The sequence below is a fragment of the Lonchura striata genome, chromosome 6 (assembly GCF_046129695.1).
Source record: "Lonchura striata isolate bLonStr1 chromosome 6, bLonStr1.mat, whole genome shotgun sequence".
In the NCBI taxonomy this organism is placed as follows: Eukaryota; Metazoa; Chordata; class Aves; order Passeriformes; family Estrildidae; genus Lonchura; species Lonchura striata.
The window spans coordinates 12,375,471-12,391,217 of NC_134608.1; the positions used below are offsets into that span (position 1 = coordinate 12,375,471).

General features: G+C 48.0%; 1 protein-coding gene across 1 annotated transcript; it reads right to left on the bottom strand.

The window, feature by feature from the left end:
- Positions 1-3,767: 3,767 nt before the first annotated feature.
- Positions 3,768-15,527, bottom strand: LOC110481185 (extracellular tyrosine-protein kinase PKDCC). The gene is made up of 9 exons (XM_031504861.2): positions 15,450-15,527; positions 15,155-15,205; positions 11,671-12,372; positions 11,389-11,511; positions 8,969-9,240; positions 7,783-7,862; positions 7,565-7,669; positions 5,994-6,170; positions 3,768-4,637 (listed from the first exon to the last, which is right to left on the bottom strand). Exons 1-9 carry the CDS (start codon positions 15,525-15,527, stop codon positions 4,525-4,527), a joined length of 1,701 nt encoding a protein of 566 aa, XP_031360721.2. The 3' UTR covers positions 3,768-4,524.
- Between the last annotated feature and the right edge of the window lie 220 nt (positions 15,528-15,747).

The following is a 15,747-nucleotide window of genomic DNA, read 5'->3' on the forward strand; positions in this document are numbered from 1 at the left end:
TGGCTGTAAGAATAAGAGGCACTGGGGACATGTGTGGATGTTGAGGGTGTGGGTCTACAAGGGGCTAACCAGTAGGTGTGCTGGGATGGCACAGGGGGAGTAGGGGTGTGAGTATATGACAGGAGACTTGAGTGTGTAGGCTTTAGGTATAGATTTGGGCTTGGGGGAGAATAGTGGTTGTGGTCCCTGGAAGCGGGTGAGGATAAGGCTGTTGTGGCAGTGGGTGCACTGAAGGGACATAATTTTGTGCCCAGAAAGTCCAAGCATATGTATTTCGTAAAATACTATCAGCTATGCCAAGAAGTCTTCTCTACCAGTAAACTCAGAATTTTGCCATCTGGGTTGGCCAGCTGGGCAGGCTGAGGCTCTGAGGGCCCTAAAGCACCAGCCCTTGCCTGGAGCTCTCACACAGAGCCAGGAGCTGAATTTCAAGCAGAGGAGGCTGACAGCTGTTCCCTTCAGCTATCACCCATCCTTGGTACACCCAGACCTGTTTGATGTAATCTGATACATTTTTCCATTAGCCAAGAACTATAATTCGGGGAAAATCCACCATCCTGAGCTAAGTAGATGCTGCAGAGGAGGCAGAGGGGCTCACGGTTGCCTCTCATAAAACCCTCTCCTGTGAATTTTTCCATCTCCACATTGCTGGTGGTGACATGTTGGTACACTGGGACAATGGAACCAAGGGGAAAGATTGCTCCAAGTACTACAGTTAGCAAGAACAGTCCACGCTGAAGTCCTACCAATCCATCATGAGGGGCCATTCTGGATACTGGAGTTACACTTCACTGATTCCTCAAGCTAGAGCCCAAACCCAGCTCTTCAACCCAGTAGGATGAAGGGTACTGACTTCTAGCCACATTTATAGGTGCCCTTACAGAAATCAGTGTTAATCCAGATATGTGATTTGGGTCTCCAGCTCACTGTCACAGATTCCATTTTTCTTTCCCTGAATTAATCTGAAATTTCATCTGAGTGTTGTTTAGAGCATCAAAGTTTGCAGAATATGCCATGTGAAAACAGGGGTATGACACTCATTGGTGCTTGAGCCCTGCCTGATGCATCAGGAGTTGATTTTTCATTATTGGGCTCTGTCTCTCTCACTGCTTTTCAATCTGTCATGCAGTCACTGGTCATGTAAACGTCTGTGCAAACATACTGAACATGAGTAATGCAGCATCTGTTGCTATTTATTAAACTGTGGTTTGTATCTTTGGAGTACATGGTATATCCTTCATGGATGTGGCTTTAACTCTGTTATTACAATACAGAATTAATTAAGAGTATTAAAGTTTGTGTCTAAAAAAATTATATTCCCAGCTTTTATCTATGGAGGCAACGCTTTCATATCCATTCTCTCCTAAAAGCACAGCATCCTTTGGGAAGATGTGATAGACACATTTAGGTAAATATCATCCCTCCAGCACACATGGTTTCCATTGTAATTGATCCCCTGCTGTTTCCTTCCAAGCACTTTCCTCTGCTACATATTCCACGATGGCAGCTGAAATACTGATCAGCGATAGCAGAGGCAAATTGACTCCAGCAGCCAGGAGTTTTACGGGCAGTAAATGTTCATATCTGAGTTTTTATGTACTGTAGTTACTGAAATACAGTTTTTAGGCATGCACTGAAATTTTCAGTGGCATTGAAAGTCTAAAGTTGCTTGAGCCAGTTATAATTTAGTAAAAGGATAGAATGAATAGAGACTGAGTGAGATGGGGCATAAGGACAGTGCACTACAGAACAGCCACATGGGCCCAAAAGCTGTATAGAAGATGCTTTCTCCTGTAGCCTCCCCTTAGGGCTGGGAACAGCTTGGGTGCTTCACACAGACCCGGCACAGAAGCTGCACCTGAGCCACGTGTGATCTGCCTGAAATGTGGGGGTCACAAGCTGCTCACTGCAGTCTAGCAGAGAAACAATCCCACAGGCTTTTAAACTGGCACAGCCATTGGTAGAAGTTTCTCAGCAGACAATAACAGCGAGAAGCTGGGGAAAAAGCAGGGTGGGAATTGCTACTTCCAGTGACTGTGTTTCCTGAAATGCATGTCAAACCCATGTTTCCTCAAATGGACATCAAACTACAGCTCTAGATGTGGCAACTTCTTATTCTCTAGCATATGAATAGCATTGGTGTAGGCTTGTGCCCTGGCTCCTTCTCTGTGCCAGCCAGATGAATGAGGGCTCAGGCTCTAAGAATGTGCTTACACCTTTGCACAGGGTTGTCTAAATATCCTACAGAAGCCACTTGCTATGGCAACAGCAAACCAAGCATTGTAATTCTTCAAAGCCTAGCTTCCCTTTTTCTTTATGTTTTTATTATTATTATTGCTTGTTAATCACTGTGTGTTCAAAACTTCCAAGACACTATCAGTGGTCTTTTGTGCCAGGGTCTAACTGCGGGTCTGATGCTGGAAGCTGCATTTACACAGGTGACATTGGCATTCCCTGCACCTTCACCATCTTCCCAGGGGCTGCACATGATTGGCAGCAACCCTGCAATAAGTACTTGACAGAAAAACCTGCCGCATGAAAGAAGCATCACACGACTAAAATACACAATGTTCTTTTTACCAGGAGAAACTTTTAAGATGGGAAGGTCTTTCTAACACCAACAGGAACTACTTCAACTTTTGCATTGTTTTTTCCTCTCTGAAACGACTCCAGGTTGGCCCTTGCACGGCCTTGCTTTGGGGGAAGTAGTTCTGATGTGTATCTCAGGAGGCTGAGAGATAGGAAATAAACTCCCTTTACCTCTTGCTAATGTAGAGCACAGCAGGTGTCTGAAGCCCTGCTCACAGGGTCGATGTAAAACAATAGCAGACCCCTGGCAGGACCTTCCCTTCAACTTCCACAGGACCTGCTGCAATGGAAAGAGTGGTCTGTCCCTGTCCATTTAAAAAGCCTTGCTGTCACAAAGCCTGCAGCAGTGTCATCACAGGAGCCTTCTTGCTGTGCTACCCGGGAATTCTCCCTAATTGATATCACCACCATCAGAGTCCTCAAGCCCAGAGCAAGCAGCAGGGGCTCTAGTGCATGAGAAAGACACCGTGCAGAGGCATTGCTGTGGTTAATCAAGTACTAACGAGCTGAAAGGTGGGCTCCTGCGCTAGGAAACCAGGAGAGACCACCAACAACACAGCACAACTCCAGGCAAGAGCTCCAGCTTCTTCAGTGCAGGGGTGCCCCAGCTGCCACAAGGTCCCACACAGAAATGGCTACACGGTTGCTGCCTGTGTCCCAAAAGCTGTAATTTCTGGTGTGGGACAAGCAGAAAACAAGGTGGCATCACACAGAGGCTGTAGTGTGGCTCCCCTGCACAAAGCCAGGGACCTTCCCTAGGAGACATGAGGTCAGTGGTCATTTAGGCTTTCCCGACAGGGCTACAGAAGAGTCACTGCTTCCAGGGAGTCCCAGCAGTGGCACATTACACTGTCATCTCTTACAGTATGAAGTTCTACTAACCCCAGCTATTTTTCAGAGGCCACATCTACAATTTTAGCAAAGGGCAGTTGCGGGAGGCTCTTGGGACCACACAGTCTTCTCTATGCTCAGAAGTCTGCAAGTACAGCCACAGTGTCCTTCACGACCTAAGGGTCTGAGGGGGCTCAGGAACATTCATACACTGCTTGGAGCACTCACAGGTTGGCCTCAGGAGTGGGTAATGATGCTAGGTGAGCTGAAGGTAGGAACCACTGGCATTTCTTCATTTGGTTACAGTAAAGACTTAGGCAATTAAAGAAAAAAAACTTCTCACAGCATGCTTAGAATAAACAGTCATTCTTTATCATAGAAAGTCACACCTTACATATAAATAATTTGAATGTTTCGCTCTTTCATGGAAAGTAACAGAGAAAAACCTTCAAGGTTGATACATGGGAGCTGGTATTAGAAATCACAGAGGATCAACCCCAAATCCTGCATCCAAACACACAGATATCTGGATCCAGTGTTGACCTGTACACCACTTCCCTCCCCTGCACTGGAAGGAACTGAATCAGGACCCTCCTTGGAGGACCACCCCCATCATCAACCTCCGGTTACGGATCCCAACCTTGCAACCTTGACCTCATCACTGAAATCCAGTCCTTTATATTTGCAGTAGTAAGAAAACCCAGTTTGCAGCTGCAAAAAGAACTGTTGCCTTCTCCAAAGTGCATTATCTGTAGATTTTTGGAGGTGACCAAAATAACTAAGCCTACCCAAGCTGGATCCCCTGCAGCTATTTCTATTTCTTGGCTGACAAGCTGGCCAAAGCAGCAAAGCTAAGTATTGCACAGTCGAGCAACATTTGACTAAAACTGAGACCATTTATGTGGAACAACAGTGTGGGAACAGAAAAGAAGCTAGTGGAGCAGCAATGAGAAAATTGAGCTTTGATCAAGGAGACAGCAGCATTTGACTCTATCTGAGCTGGCAGGGAGATCCCATCCCAAAGCAAAATAAAATATGTCATTCTTTCCAGCAGATGAAATTCTCCCCAGTAGTTTGTTCCTCCCAGGATCATTTTATGTGATCTCATTGTCTTTCAAGTCTTTCCCCTGAGGAAGCTGAACGTTTAATATAGACTACAGCGTTAGTATCCGGTATTAAATCAGTCCAGCTACTCTGAAATGAGGCGAGTGGGCGTCCTGGAAAGGAAATAAAAATTGCAAGTTTAGTAGAGGAGAGAGGTTCATCTTGACCCATGCTATTTGTTGCAAAAGGCACAGGAACACACTGCTTGCTGAATGGAGGGTCACTCTGCCCTGCCATGGGTGTATTTTACACTCCCAGTAAATTCCAGATGCTCAGAGTGTGCACAAGGAATGCATCATCCAACCCCAGAGGTTTTACATCTTGCTTTGCTTTACCAAGCAGCCCTAGGACAGAACAGCACGTTCCCACAGCTCTCATTAATTCAGCTGGCAAACTTAGGCACTTGGCATTTCAGCCACACAGTTCTGGTATCTTTGGCTGCAAAGATGAGCCATGAAACTGCAAGGAAGAAAAAAGTCAGGAAGGGAACTGCTGAAGACCTCAGGCATGGTGCAGGACGTCAGGGATCAGCACCCTAGCAAGGCACTGCAGAAAGGGTCCCTGTCCCATGTGCTTCTCCTGCATCCTCACCGTGGTTTCAAGCAGGATTTCTTCCAGGCAGGCACTACACACAGCACTAACAGCTGCCCTGTGAGGAAGCCAGATGTGCTGTGTTAGGCACAAGTCACACCATCCGCTGCTGGTGTGAAACTTGGTGGCTCAAAGAGATTTATGTTGCATCCGTGCAAGCACTCTTATGAAACTAGTTTGCCACATGCCAATTGCACACAAGTCCTCAGAAAAGCTGCATTTTTGATAGTTTAGAGCATTTTTTAAATGTCACGTGAACTGACAAAACATGATTCTTCAGCACCATTGTAAGTGAAAACACTCATCTACCTGATTTAGTGTTTTACTTCAAGAAACAATTTAGCCCACGCTTGAAGTGTCAGCTAAATGAGATAATTTTAAATAATTCTGAAGACATGCTAACTGTAAGAGGCTATAATCAGAGCTAATTACAGGGACATTCTGGAAATCCCTTGGCTTGGGGCTTTAGTTTTGATAAAGGTGATAACAACTTGTAAGCTATGATTCTTTTAATTATAACAATAGCAACCACCTTATTTTACATGGCTTCTTTCATCTCTAAAATCCCCACAGTTCTGCAAACTATACATACCACAGGGATTGTTTAGCCTAACACCAAAGTGAAGCCATCTCTGCAAGAAATGAGTGAGTGCTTAACAATACCTGGCAGTCCTGAGCAAAATTTGTAGAGGAAAAAAGGTGCAGAGGGAGAACATAATTACTCTTGTGTCTCCTTACAAACACTCAGGGGATTTCTGGATGCCCACAGTGGCAGCCATCTGAGCTTGAGAATAAGGAAGGCAGCTTTTACATGTGCCTGCAGGCTCAAGACACTATGGAGGAAGGCAGCAGCACCCTGTCACATTGCCCAAGCTCACCTGTCCACGTCCTGTGCTGGGTGACAATGAAGCTTTGACAGTGCAGCTGGGAGTTGCAAATGGCAGCGGCTTCCTCGGCGCTGTGAATGGACAGCAGGCAGCCCAGGTGGCTGTAGGAGGGCCAGCACTTGTGGCCTTCTCCTTCCACCGTCCGGAAACCCTTCAGGGAGATGTAGTCTGGGGACAGAAAGAGGGTGGCTAGGGAAACACTCCAGGTGCGCTTCCAGGGACTGGTGAAACTCTTACAAGAATTGCAACGCTGACAGACTCAACTGGCCTGCCAAGGTTGAGCTGCAAAGTTAGTAGAAAACTCAAATCTTGATCTTTGGTTCTGCAGCGGAGCACAGGACAGTAAATCCCCCACAGATGTAGGAGAGGAGTCAGAGGTCTCAAGGGTGAAGGGAAAGGGGTGCAGCACAGGGGTGGGTAAGAGGAGGAGGCTGCTGTGCAAAGCCAGAGGCACTCCATGTTTTCCCTGGAGAAACCAACCTCAAAATAGCCTCTCCTACACCCCAGCCTCAACAGCAGAAGCTCATCACAGACCCAGCACCAAGCCACATGGGGCACAGACTGGCCCACCCATCATGGTGCCACCCACAGAAACAGGAGATTGAGGAACCCCACTGGGGGAAAGGGAGGCCAGATCCTGCTCCTGACAAGGAGACCTGACAAAAGACCTGACAAGCCTGAGCAGGTGTTGTTCAGGCTATTGTTCACTGACTGCTAAGAGCCTCTCCCCACCTTCCCACACCTCTAGAATGGTGATCATTTTGGCACAGTGTGAAGCCAATAGACAGGTGTTGTTGGAAAATACCAGTAATTCCTGTTAAAGCTGCTGGTCCTTCCATGCAAATGACCAGATATCTTTGTTCATAACAGTGCAAATTACAGTTCTTTCACATGTAAAGAGATTTCCTTCTGCAAGCCACCATCACCCACCACCTCATGTGAATGCTCAGGAAAATGCAAGCCACAGAAACCACGGGACTTTTGAAACTTCCTTCTGGTCAGCCTCATCTCTACCACTGAATGGGTTATTTTCAGGAGAATTCACCTCATAAAGCCACACTTATCCATACTTAGAGGGCACCAAAGCTCCAGGTACCCTGCCACACTCCTCTTGGTGCTGCCACCTGCCCACTCTATGTTTCCATAATAACCTGTGCTCAGCAGACAGAAGTCACACAGCCAAATGGGAAGTTTGAATATCAGCCCAGAAAATGAACCTGTTGGCCCAAAGAATAAGGATATTCCAAGACAGAAGCCACTTAGTTTGCTATCTCAAATACACTCTCTTGAAACACTGATGTTCATTATGAGAAGAGATTTTAGAAGCAGTGAAAACACATGCCCATGCAGATTGTCTGCACTGCTTTTACTTTGCAAAGCAGTACATCCATGCATAGCTCCCATGGAAAAAACAACAAAAGCCTGCTCAAGCAAAGACACTTTTGGTGCTTTTTCTAGTGACTACAAAATGCTTAAATATAGGAGAGATTAGAATTTGATCAGTTACCAAGTGCCTCACTCCCTCAGTAGTTACTTTACTTAGAGCATTCAAAATCAACTACCTTTTAAAAGAAGAGGTCTTTTCTGAAGATAGAGCCCAGACTTGTACAGATGTAAAACCTTTTCAAAAGCTCTCAGAGTTTCATTTATTCCATATCGTAAATCACCTACATGTAAGGAAAAAGATGACATTTAAGGAAAAAGATGACAAAGATAAGCAATTCCATGAAATACCATTTGGAGACTTCTAATAAAGAAGTTTATGAGTATTAGCTGATACCTGTTGCATTCAGAATATCACTCAAAAGGGGCCGCAAAGCTGGTGGTGCAGAGTGTGGCAAAAGATAGGTGAAAAAATACCTGCAAAAAATCCCACAGGCTGATTAGAATACAGTGCCTTCATTTCCCTGGTGATTAAGTTATGTACATTTTTCCGTGACTTGATCCATATGCAACTAGTAAGTCTGCTTTGGTTACAAAGTTATGTTTGAGCACATCTTGGTGCCTCAGATGGTTCCTGTGAGTTGGGCTGAAAGCCTGGATCTTGCTGCATGAAATCTACCTTGCAAAGCTTCATGCAATAAAGCTTCCCCTTGTTCCCCTGGGCCATTTTTGTATACTAAGCAATGTATTTCCCACCAAGGAAAAAAAAAAAAAAAAAACCTGTATAAAAGAAGACTCATACAAGATCTTTCTCTTGCCCTGAAAAGGTTTGACCTTCTTATTGCCCCTGAAAAGTCAGGATGATTCATTTCCTGACCGTTCCACAGAATTCCTGTCCTAGGGAAGAAGTGCACAAGAGACAAGTACAACTGCAAGGCTGCAATAATCTATGCAGGGTTTTACCCTTTAGCACTGAATCCTGGAAATCCAAGCTCCCTTACTAAGTCCATCTATGTAAACATCCAGCTGCCAAGGCTTCCTTCCAGGATGTGACCTGCATCAGTGGTGCAGGAATAGTTCCTGCATTTTCAGCTGATGGCCCACGTGAAGTGCTGCAGCAGCCTCAGCCCCTTGCCTGTTACCTGTTCCATTGCTGTCCCATAGGAGCCCACAGGGAGATCTGGAGATGAAGGGAAGCACTGGCCAGCCTGCTCCCAACAACGGGACTCAGAGCTGGTGGGGTTTTGCAGGTAGCCTGCACTGCCACTGCTTTCAGCAAACACAGCCCATGGATATCAAGCACCAGGGCTTGTTTGGCAAACAGCAAATTTACAGGTGCGAGCTCTGGGGCAAGTTTTTAGAGGTCATTGGGAAAAGCGAGCAGCAGAAGATGCCTTCATTCTCACCAGACAACACCTACAATATTTTCCTGCCTTATAAGGAAAAAAACTTGCTTCAAAGTGATCCTTAACTACCCTTTGACAGAGGGAATCACCACATGGAAGAAGAACAAGGTGCTAGAGGCAGGGCACCCAACCACCCAGCCACCCACCCCAAATCTTCCCCCATGTAGCTGGACATACCGATACGCATTGAACAGATTCTTCTTTTCATTTATTCCTTCACATTTCCCAACCACTGAGCATTTGAGAGGGAAACTTTTGGTAGGGAAGTCGAGTGTGCAGTCATTATCTTCCTTGCAGGACAGCTCCTCAGTGCTGGCATCATCCATGTCTGTCACTTTTAGGTTTCCATCCACCATAACAAACTGCCTTGGCTGGAAATCCAAGAGGGCTATTGAACCCAGAGGGGAATGTGCCAAGTAAAACAGCAGTTTCACAAGACTCAGGCAAATCTGAGAAAGAGCAGATGAATATGCATGGAAAAAAACAGATGAAAAACAGCTATTAAATTGGAAGTAGAACAAAGGGGAGGGCATTCAATTAAATTAAAAGAGAAAAAAGGCATACAGAACTTAAAAGGTAATTATATGTATGCTACAAAATTTATTATCAACATTGCCACAGGATTTGACTGGTAAGTAGTTTAGCAACATTTTTTAAAAATGTGTGTACACAAAAAGAGACATTTGCAGTTAGAAGAGCTAGAGAAGAAAGCTGTGAGGAAAACAATAGCAGCCTTCATGTTTCAGGAGCTATATTGATTTGCTAGCTGAAATCAGAAGGGTTTTTCCCAGTCTGGCATAAAATTAATAGATTCCCCTCCCTTCCCCCATGCTGCTCAATACAGACTGAGGCTCCATGGTCATTAATACCAGATTCATGCCTTGCTGCATCCCTCAGTAGTATGAATTTGGGCATACAGTCATGCTTCTGAAGAATTAGTCAAGGCTTGCAATGTATTTATTGCCAGCTTTTTTGCTTTTATGACAACTTTTTGGCAGCAGGGAAAGGCTGGACAATACCTGACCCAGCAGAAAGCTTGGTAAATTATTTTTCAACAAACTAGAGCTCGAGGAGTGCATTTATACTGCACCAGCACTTTGCTCAAGCGGCTTTTGGCAGCAGTTTTCATTCAGTATCAGGAGCCCTGGCATCAAAGTGTATCCTCAGCTAGGTGTGCCAGGCAGCCCCACGTCACCCCTCGCCACTGCCGATAGCGATCTGTGCAGGAGAGAGTTTTTTCCCTTGGAACAACTCACACAACCCCTGGTATCTGATGTGGCTCATCACAAGGGAATCCCGTAAGTTTAGACACCCTAATTAGGAAACAGGACTAGACAGTGCCAGTTTAAATTCTGAGTTAGTGTCTTCTAACACTAGAAGTCAAGAGACTGTTAAAATCTCCAACGCCACCATACCAAACTTGACCACCAGCTAACCCAGCATCATGGGTTTCTTACAGAAGACTTTGGCACACTTAAGAAGATGAGGTGCTAGGAAACCTATGTAGAAGCTAGCATGGAATTGAAGAAAGTAAAACTCCCCAGGCCAAGAGAAATGACTGGAAGCTCTGATGCTATTTTGACCTGTTTAGTGAAGCAATCATAAGAATCCCAGCTTTGCATCTCACAGCTGAGCAAATGGTTGCCACACTCCCCCTCTGGCTCAGATGGCAAGGCTCCCCTTCAACATCTAGGACCACATGCAGACAGAAATTTTATTTTTGGACTTTTGTTGTGCTTTTATTTTGCCCAAAGCATTTCTTGCTGACACTAAGATACCCTTGCTTTTTCACATGATGCTTTATTTTTTCCTCCTGGCACCCAAACAACTAGTATTGAACCCCAACTGAGTCCTTGAGGCAAACTGTAAAACAAGCTATAACTGAAGTAAGTGCCATGTCACAAGTCATTTATACTCCTGGGGAGCATACGGGTCCCTGTTCAGGATGCCTAGGAGATGAGGCAGATCTCACTAGAAGGGCTGCAATTCTAGCACCTACAGTAGGAGGAAAGCAATTTAGTAGAGATTTTACTACAGTAATTCCTAAAGGGCCAAAATCAGAAACACCACACAAACACATGGTGAGGGTCAGTTTGCTCAGCTTGTTACCTAGAACAGATAACAGACAGCAAACTACAGACTCGGAGCATGCTGATGTGGCTTTCCCAAGTCAGAATCGGGTTGTCGAGGGGCATCCTGACCAAAGGGCTTCTGCACATATACACACACACACACACGTGTGTGTCTATGTGTGTGTACAGGTAATACAGAGGCAAAACGAACGTTATCGTGTAATCGAAGGTATTAACCACAGCCCCAGCACCGAGTACGCTTTTTTGTCTATTTCCTCCCAGATGAAGTTCTTTTAACACCCGCTCTATGGAGAAAGAAACTAACCGTGAGACACCAAGCTAGGGCTGTGTTAATGTATTTTTAAAGGAATGAAAATGAAACGATTTACAGACAATTTGCGGGATCAAACAGAGTGTCAGCAGGAGAAACCCGTTTGTCCCAGCGGTCACCACCGGCTCTTCGCCGCTTTGCCCAGTTTGTGGTCTAAAAGCTACTGAAAAAACTCCTTTGCTTTGTTTTCTTACTTTAAATCTTTCCTCCCAGGGGGTCTGCAGGAGCTGAATCATCTCCAGCGGGGATCCCAGCTCCAGCATGGCTGTGACCCGTAGCTCGGCATCTCCGCTGTTGTCATAGCATTGGCCGTGCAGCTGCGGGAGAGCAGAAGCCACGGTCGGGTCGATGCCGCTGCCAACGCCAGCAGCTCTCGGCCACCTCGGGCGGACCGGCTCAGCCCCGGCAACAACTCCCGCGCCCCGCCGTGCCGCGGCAGCGCCCCCGCAGCCCCCGCCCCGGCGCGCCCGCCGTACCTTGACGATGCCGGGGTGCTGCAGGCGCCGCAGCAGCGTCACCTCCTTGAGCAGCTTGTAGGCGGCCAGGCGGCGGCAGCCGGCCGGCGCCCCGTACCGCTGCACGCACCGCCGCACCTCCCGGCCCGCCCCGTGCACCGACTTGAGCGCCACGCTGCCTCCGCCCGCCAGCGCCGCCCGCGCCACCACCTTGGTGAAGCCCCAGCCCAGCACGCTGACGGCCGTCGCCCGGCTCAGGTCGCCGCAGCCCAGCCCCGCCGCGCCCGCCGCCTCCCCGCCGCCCGCCGCCGCCTCCAGCCGCCGCAGGTCGCGCCGCCTCTGCCGCAGCTCCTCCCGCAAGCCCGGCGGCAGCAGCAGCGGCGGCGAGAAGCCCGGCTGCGCCTCACCGCCGCGGCCGGGCGGCAGCACCGGGAGCGCCGGCAGCGCCAGCAGCGCCAGGGCCGGCAGCGCCAGCAGCGCGGCCGCGCTCAGCCCGGCCCCGCGCCGCGCCCGCCCCGCCGCCATGGAGAGCGGGCTGCGCCGCCGCTCCGCCGCTCCGCCGCCCGCTCCGCCGCGCCGCGGAGCCCAGCGCCGCCGAGGGGGCGTGTCGGGCCCCCGGCGCCCCCACCCCGCCGGCCCGGCCCGGCCCGGCCCCGCGGGCGCACGGGGCAGCGGCGGCACGGACCGCCCAGGGAGGGGCGGCGGCGGGGAGCCTTGGTGGCTCTGGAGGAGGTCGTGGGCCGGGTGGGAACCGGAGCTGCCGGGTGCGAGCGGCGCATCCCCGCAGACACCGGCCACGCTCCAGGGACGGCCGTTTATAGCGGAACGCGCGGGTTCCACGGCGTGAATTTCGGCAGCGCTGCTATAGAGTACCGCAGATTACAGCCGAGGGATGTACGACGGGTTAGTTAGTTATCAGTGAGAACTGGGATATCACGTTTCCCTGCCGCTTAAAACTCCCAGGGTAGGTTTCTAAGAAGAGCAAACACTGACAGTTTCTCTTACTAGAAGGATAAACCCTACTAGTTGAATCAGCAATACACTGCCTAAGCTCAGAATTGGAATTCTTCTAGGCGAAAAAAAAAATCAAACCAAAGCCGTCCTCCAGCAAAGCCAGCCAATGAAGGCAGAAAGTACATTTATCGCTTGTTTGTGAGGCGATGAGATTGATCGGTGTGGTGACACAGCTCAGGGTTGCCTTCTGTGACACACGTGTACCTGTGCGGGACGGGGAAGAGTTTCCGACGCGGGTGCAAGAAGCAGAACAGGTCCCTGCCGCGACTCTGTCACTGGTTTTAGACACGCTTCTGCACCGGGCTCTGCTGTGCAGAAAGTCAGGTTAGCTCAGGGCAAAGGCAGATGCAGTTTGTCTGCTTCTAATTTAGGCAATACGCAGTTAACTCTCCTCACTGAGCAGCCTGAAACACTAGCCAAATGGGTGGATTCACTTTATTTATGTTTATGTTACCGGCTTAGCAATTAAAATAATGGTCTGCCTCTCCACCTGGTCTGCTTCGTTTTCTGCCCTAATGTTTTCAGTGGCATAACTAGCCACAAGACCCTCCCCAGAAAGGGAGCAGGTGATGCATGGCACAGCTGGGGCTGGAGGATGCTGCTGCCCTGATCCTAATGACACGGCCCTGCTGAGAGCCTGCAGCTTCTGACACACAGTGGGTGAGATTGCACAGGGTGTGCCCTGGCTGTGATCATGCAGTGGGACCCCTCAGTCCTGCAGTGCTGCACTGCCCTTGGGCACATCTGCTCCATCTTTCCCCTCCATGCACAGCAGTGCCAGTACTCTCCTGACTCACTCATAGCACTCTGCGTGCACTGCTCAGGCCACGGCCGTAAGTCACCCCTGCAAAGGAACCTTTGTGAAACATCCCTAAGAAATTCAACTTTAATGTCATGGCCAGTGGGATGGAGATTTTCAGAGATTAGAGCAAGTCAGGTATCATGGCTGGTCATCCCCAAGGCTATTTTAATAAAAATAATATATATAAATTATAATTTTTAAATACCTTCCTTCCCAAAAGCCTGGAGAAAGTTTCCCTTTCACTTCTTGTTGGTTTAATACCACTGGAGCAGCCAATGAGACAGAGTGAAGTGCCTCAGCAGAGCACAGCTGTTCAATAAGAGCACAGGAGAAATGAACTCTGAACTCAGGTCATTTCCAGATGGCAGAGTTTGGGGAGGAAAAGCAAAATAAATGTTTGCCTACATGTAAAATAATCAAGCGGAAAATCTCAGGCCTCCTGTGCTTACCCATGCACAGACAGGTTAAAAGCTGATCCCAGAACAGCTCTTTCAGTAGCTGAATTTCCTTTGTTGCTTTTTAACCTTAATAGCTCTTTAATTACTGTTCTTATTTTCAAATCAAGTATACATCTGTGTCATATTAATGAATATTCATTGTCACTGGAGAGGTATTAAATACATTTTTACCTGTGTTTCCAAGGGAATAGATGCCAGCTGTGTGTACTATTATCTAATTTCAGCCTGTCCTCAGCACTGTAATAGTATCAAGGCCTATTAGAGAAAGCTTGCAGATATGTAAAAAATAACAAAGAATGCTTATTTACTTGCTTTACAGTAGCACTTAGGGATTTCTGCCAAGACCTGGCTCTGCTGTGCAAGGCTTTCTGCAGACGATGGCACAAGAGGTGGCCTTGTTTGACACAGCTGACACCTGAAATGGGAAACACAGCGAGGTGCTGCAGCAGGGATGTAGCAGTGGAGTATGTGGTCATTTGAGTGTCTTTTAGTTCCTTGGAGGGTTCTGCCTGGCTTTATTGCCTTTGATAGCATGTGAGCACTGTGTGGAGCAGATGGGTATGTGCTACAGATATCTGCTTTGTGATTGTATGGGCTCAGCAGCAGAGGCTGCTTAAATCCAGGGAAGGCCTCCTGTTGCAACTCTCATCATTCAACCCCTCCAAGTGCAAATCCACATATGGTTAACCTGTGTGCTCCCCTAGGCCCACCAGTATCTTACACTTCCTTATCTACATCCATTCCTTTATAGGCTATAGATGGAGCAGAAGGCTGTCCACTGTTCAGAAAGTATCAGACTGTGCTATAAGATCAGTAAGTGTGATTGAATACCATGCTTCTTAGCTTCTTCTGGCTTCCTAGAAGGGCTGGAATGAGATACCTCTCATGAAAAATTGTCCTGGCATTAATGCTAGCTGGGGTCCTTTCTCAAAATGTATGAGTCTGTACATGAAGTGTAAGTGAAAAATTTGGAGTCTCGTGTTCTCCAGACTAATTGGGGTGAGAAAGCATCCTGTTTTCCCATGCCAACACTGAAAGTGTTTGCCTTCTGAAAGACAGACACCTCTGGGTACAATTTCTCTATCTAGTTCCCTCCTATCCCAAGAGATCCAGGCAGCAGCATTTCCCTATTTCTTGTCTGCGACACTGAAGGATAGGATCAAGCTCTTGGGTTAGCATAAAAAACCTGGGGAGAAATCCTGGGGGGAAAATTTTCACTCTGAGCACGTACATGAAAGTCCTGGGCATCAGTCCAGAAGAGGGAGGCCAGGAGTTTATAGGTCTGGGAGAGGGATCAAAGAAACCTGAGCAGCCACTTCACAACAAGGAGGAAGACTTAGACAGCTCTAATAAAGACTCTTGGGAATACATGTCATCATTGTTGCCCTTGCCTTTGAGGGCAGCAGTTACCTTGACTCCTGCCAGCTGAGCTTCTGGCTGTCTCCAGACAGTTCCTGTCCAGCTGCAAGTGTGCACATCTGCAGCAGGGTGAGAGCCAGAGGAGCTGCTGTAGGGCAGGCACTTACCTGCAGAGTGCAGGGGCAGGAGCCATCCTGAGCAGCCTGGCTTTGCACATCCACCTCAACTGAGAACCCTTCTTGCATCCAGCCTCCAGGCATACAACACTGGCCTGTGTGTGGCCATGCCCAGGTGGCACCCAGGAAAAAATCACCCCACCAGCCATTTCCAGATTTCCCTTTGTATTGCCTAAGAGCCAGGAAAAGGATAAGAAGAAAGTCAGATGCAGGTATGATACCTTGCTACAAGAAAGTGAACTAGGGAGACAGACTTTGCTCTGCTTTCTTGCCTTACCAGCCAGGAACC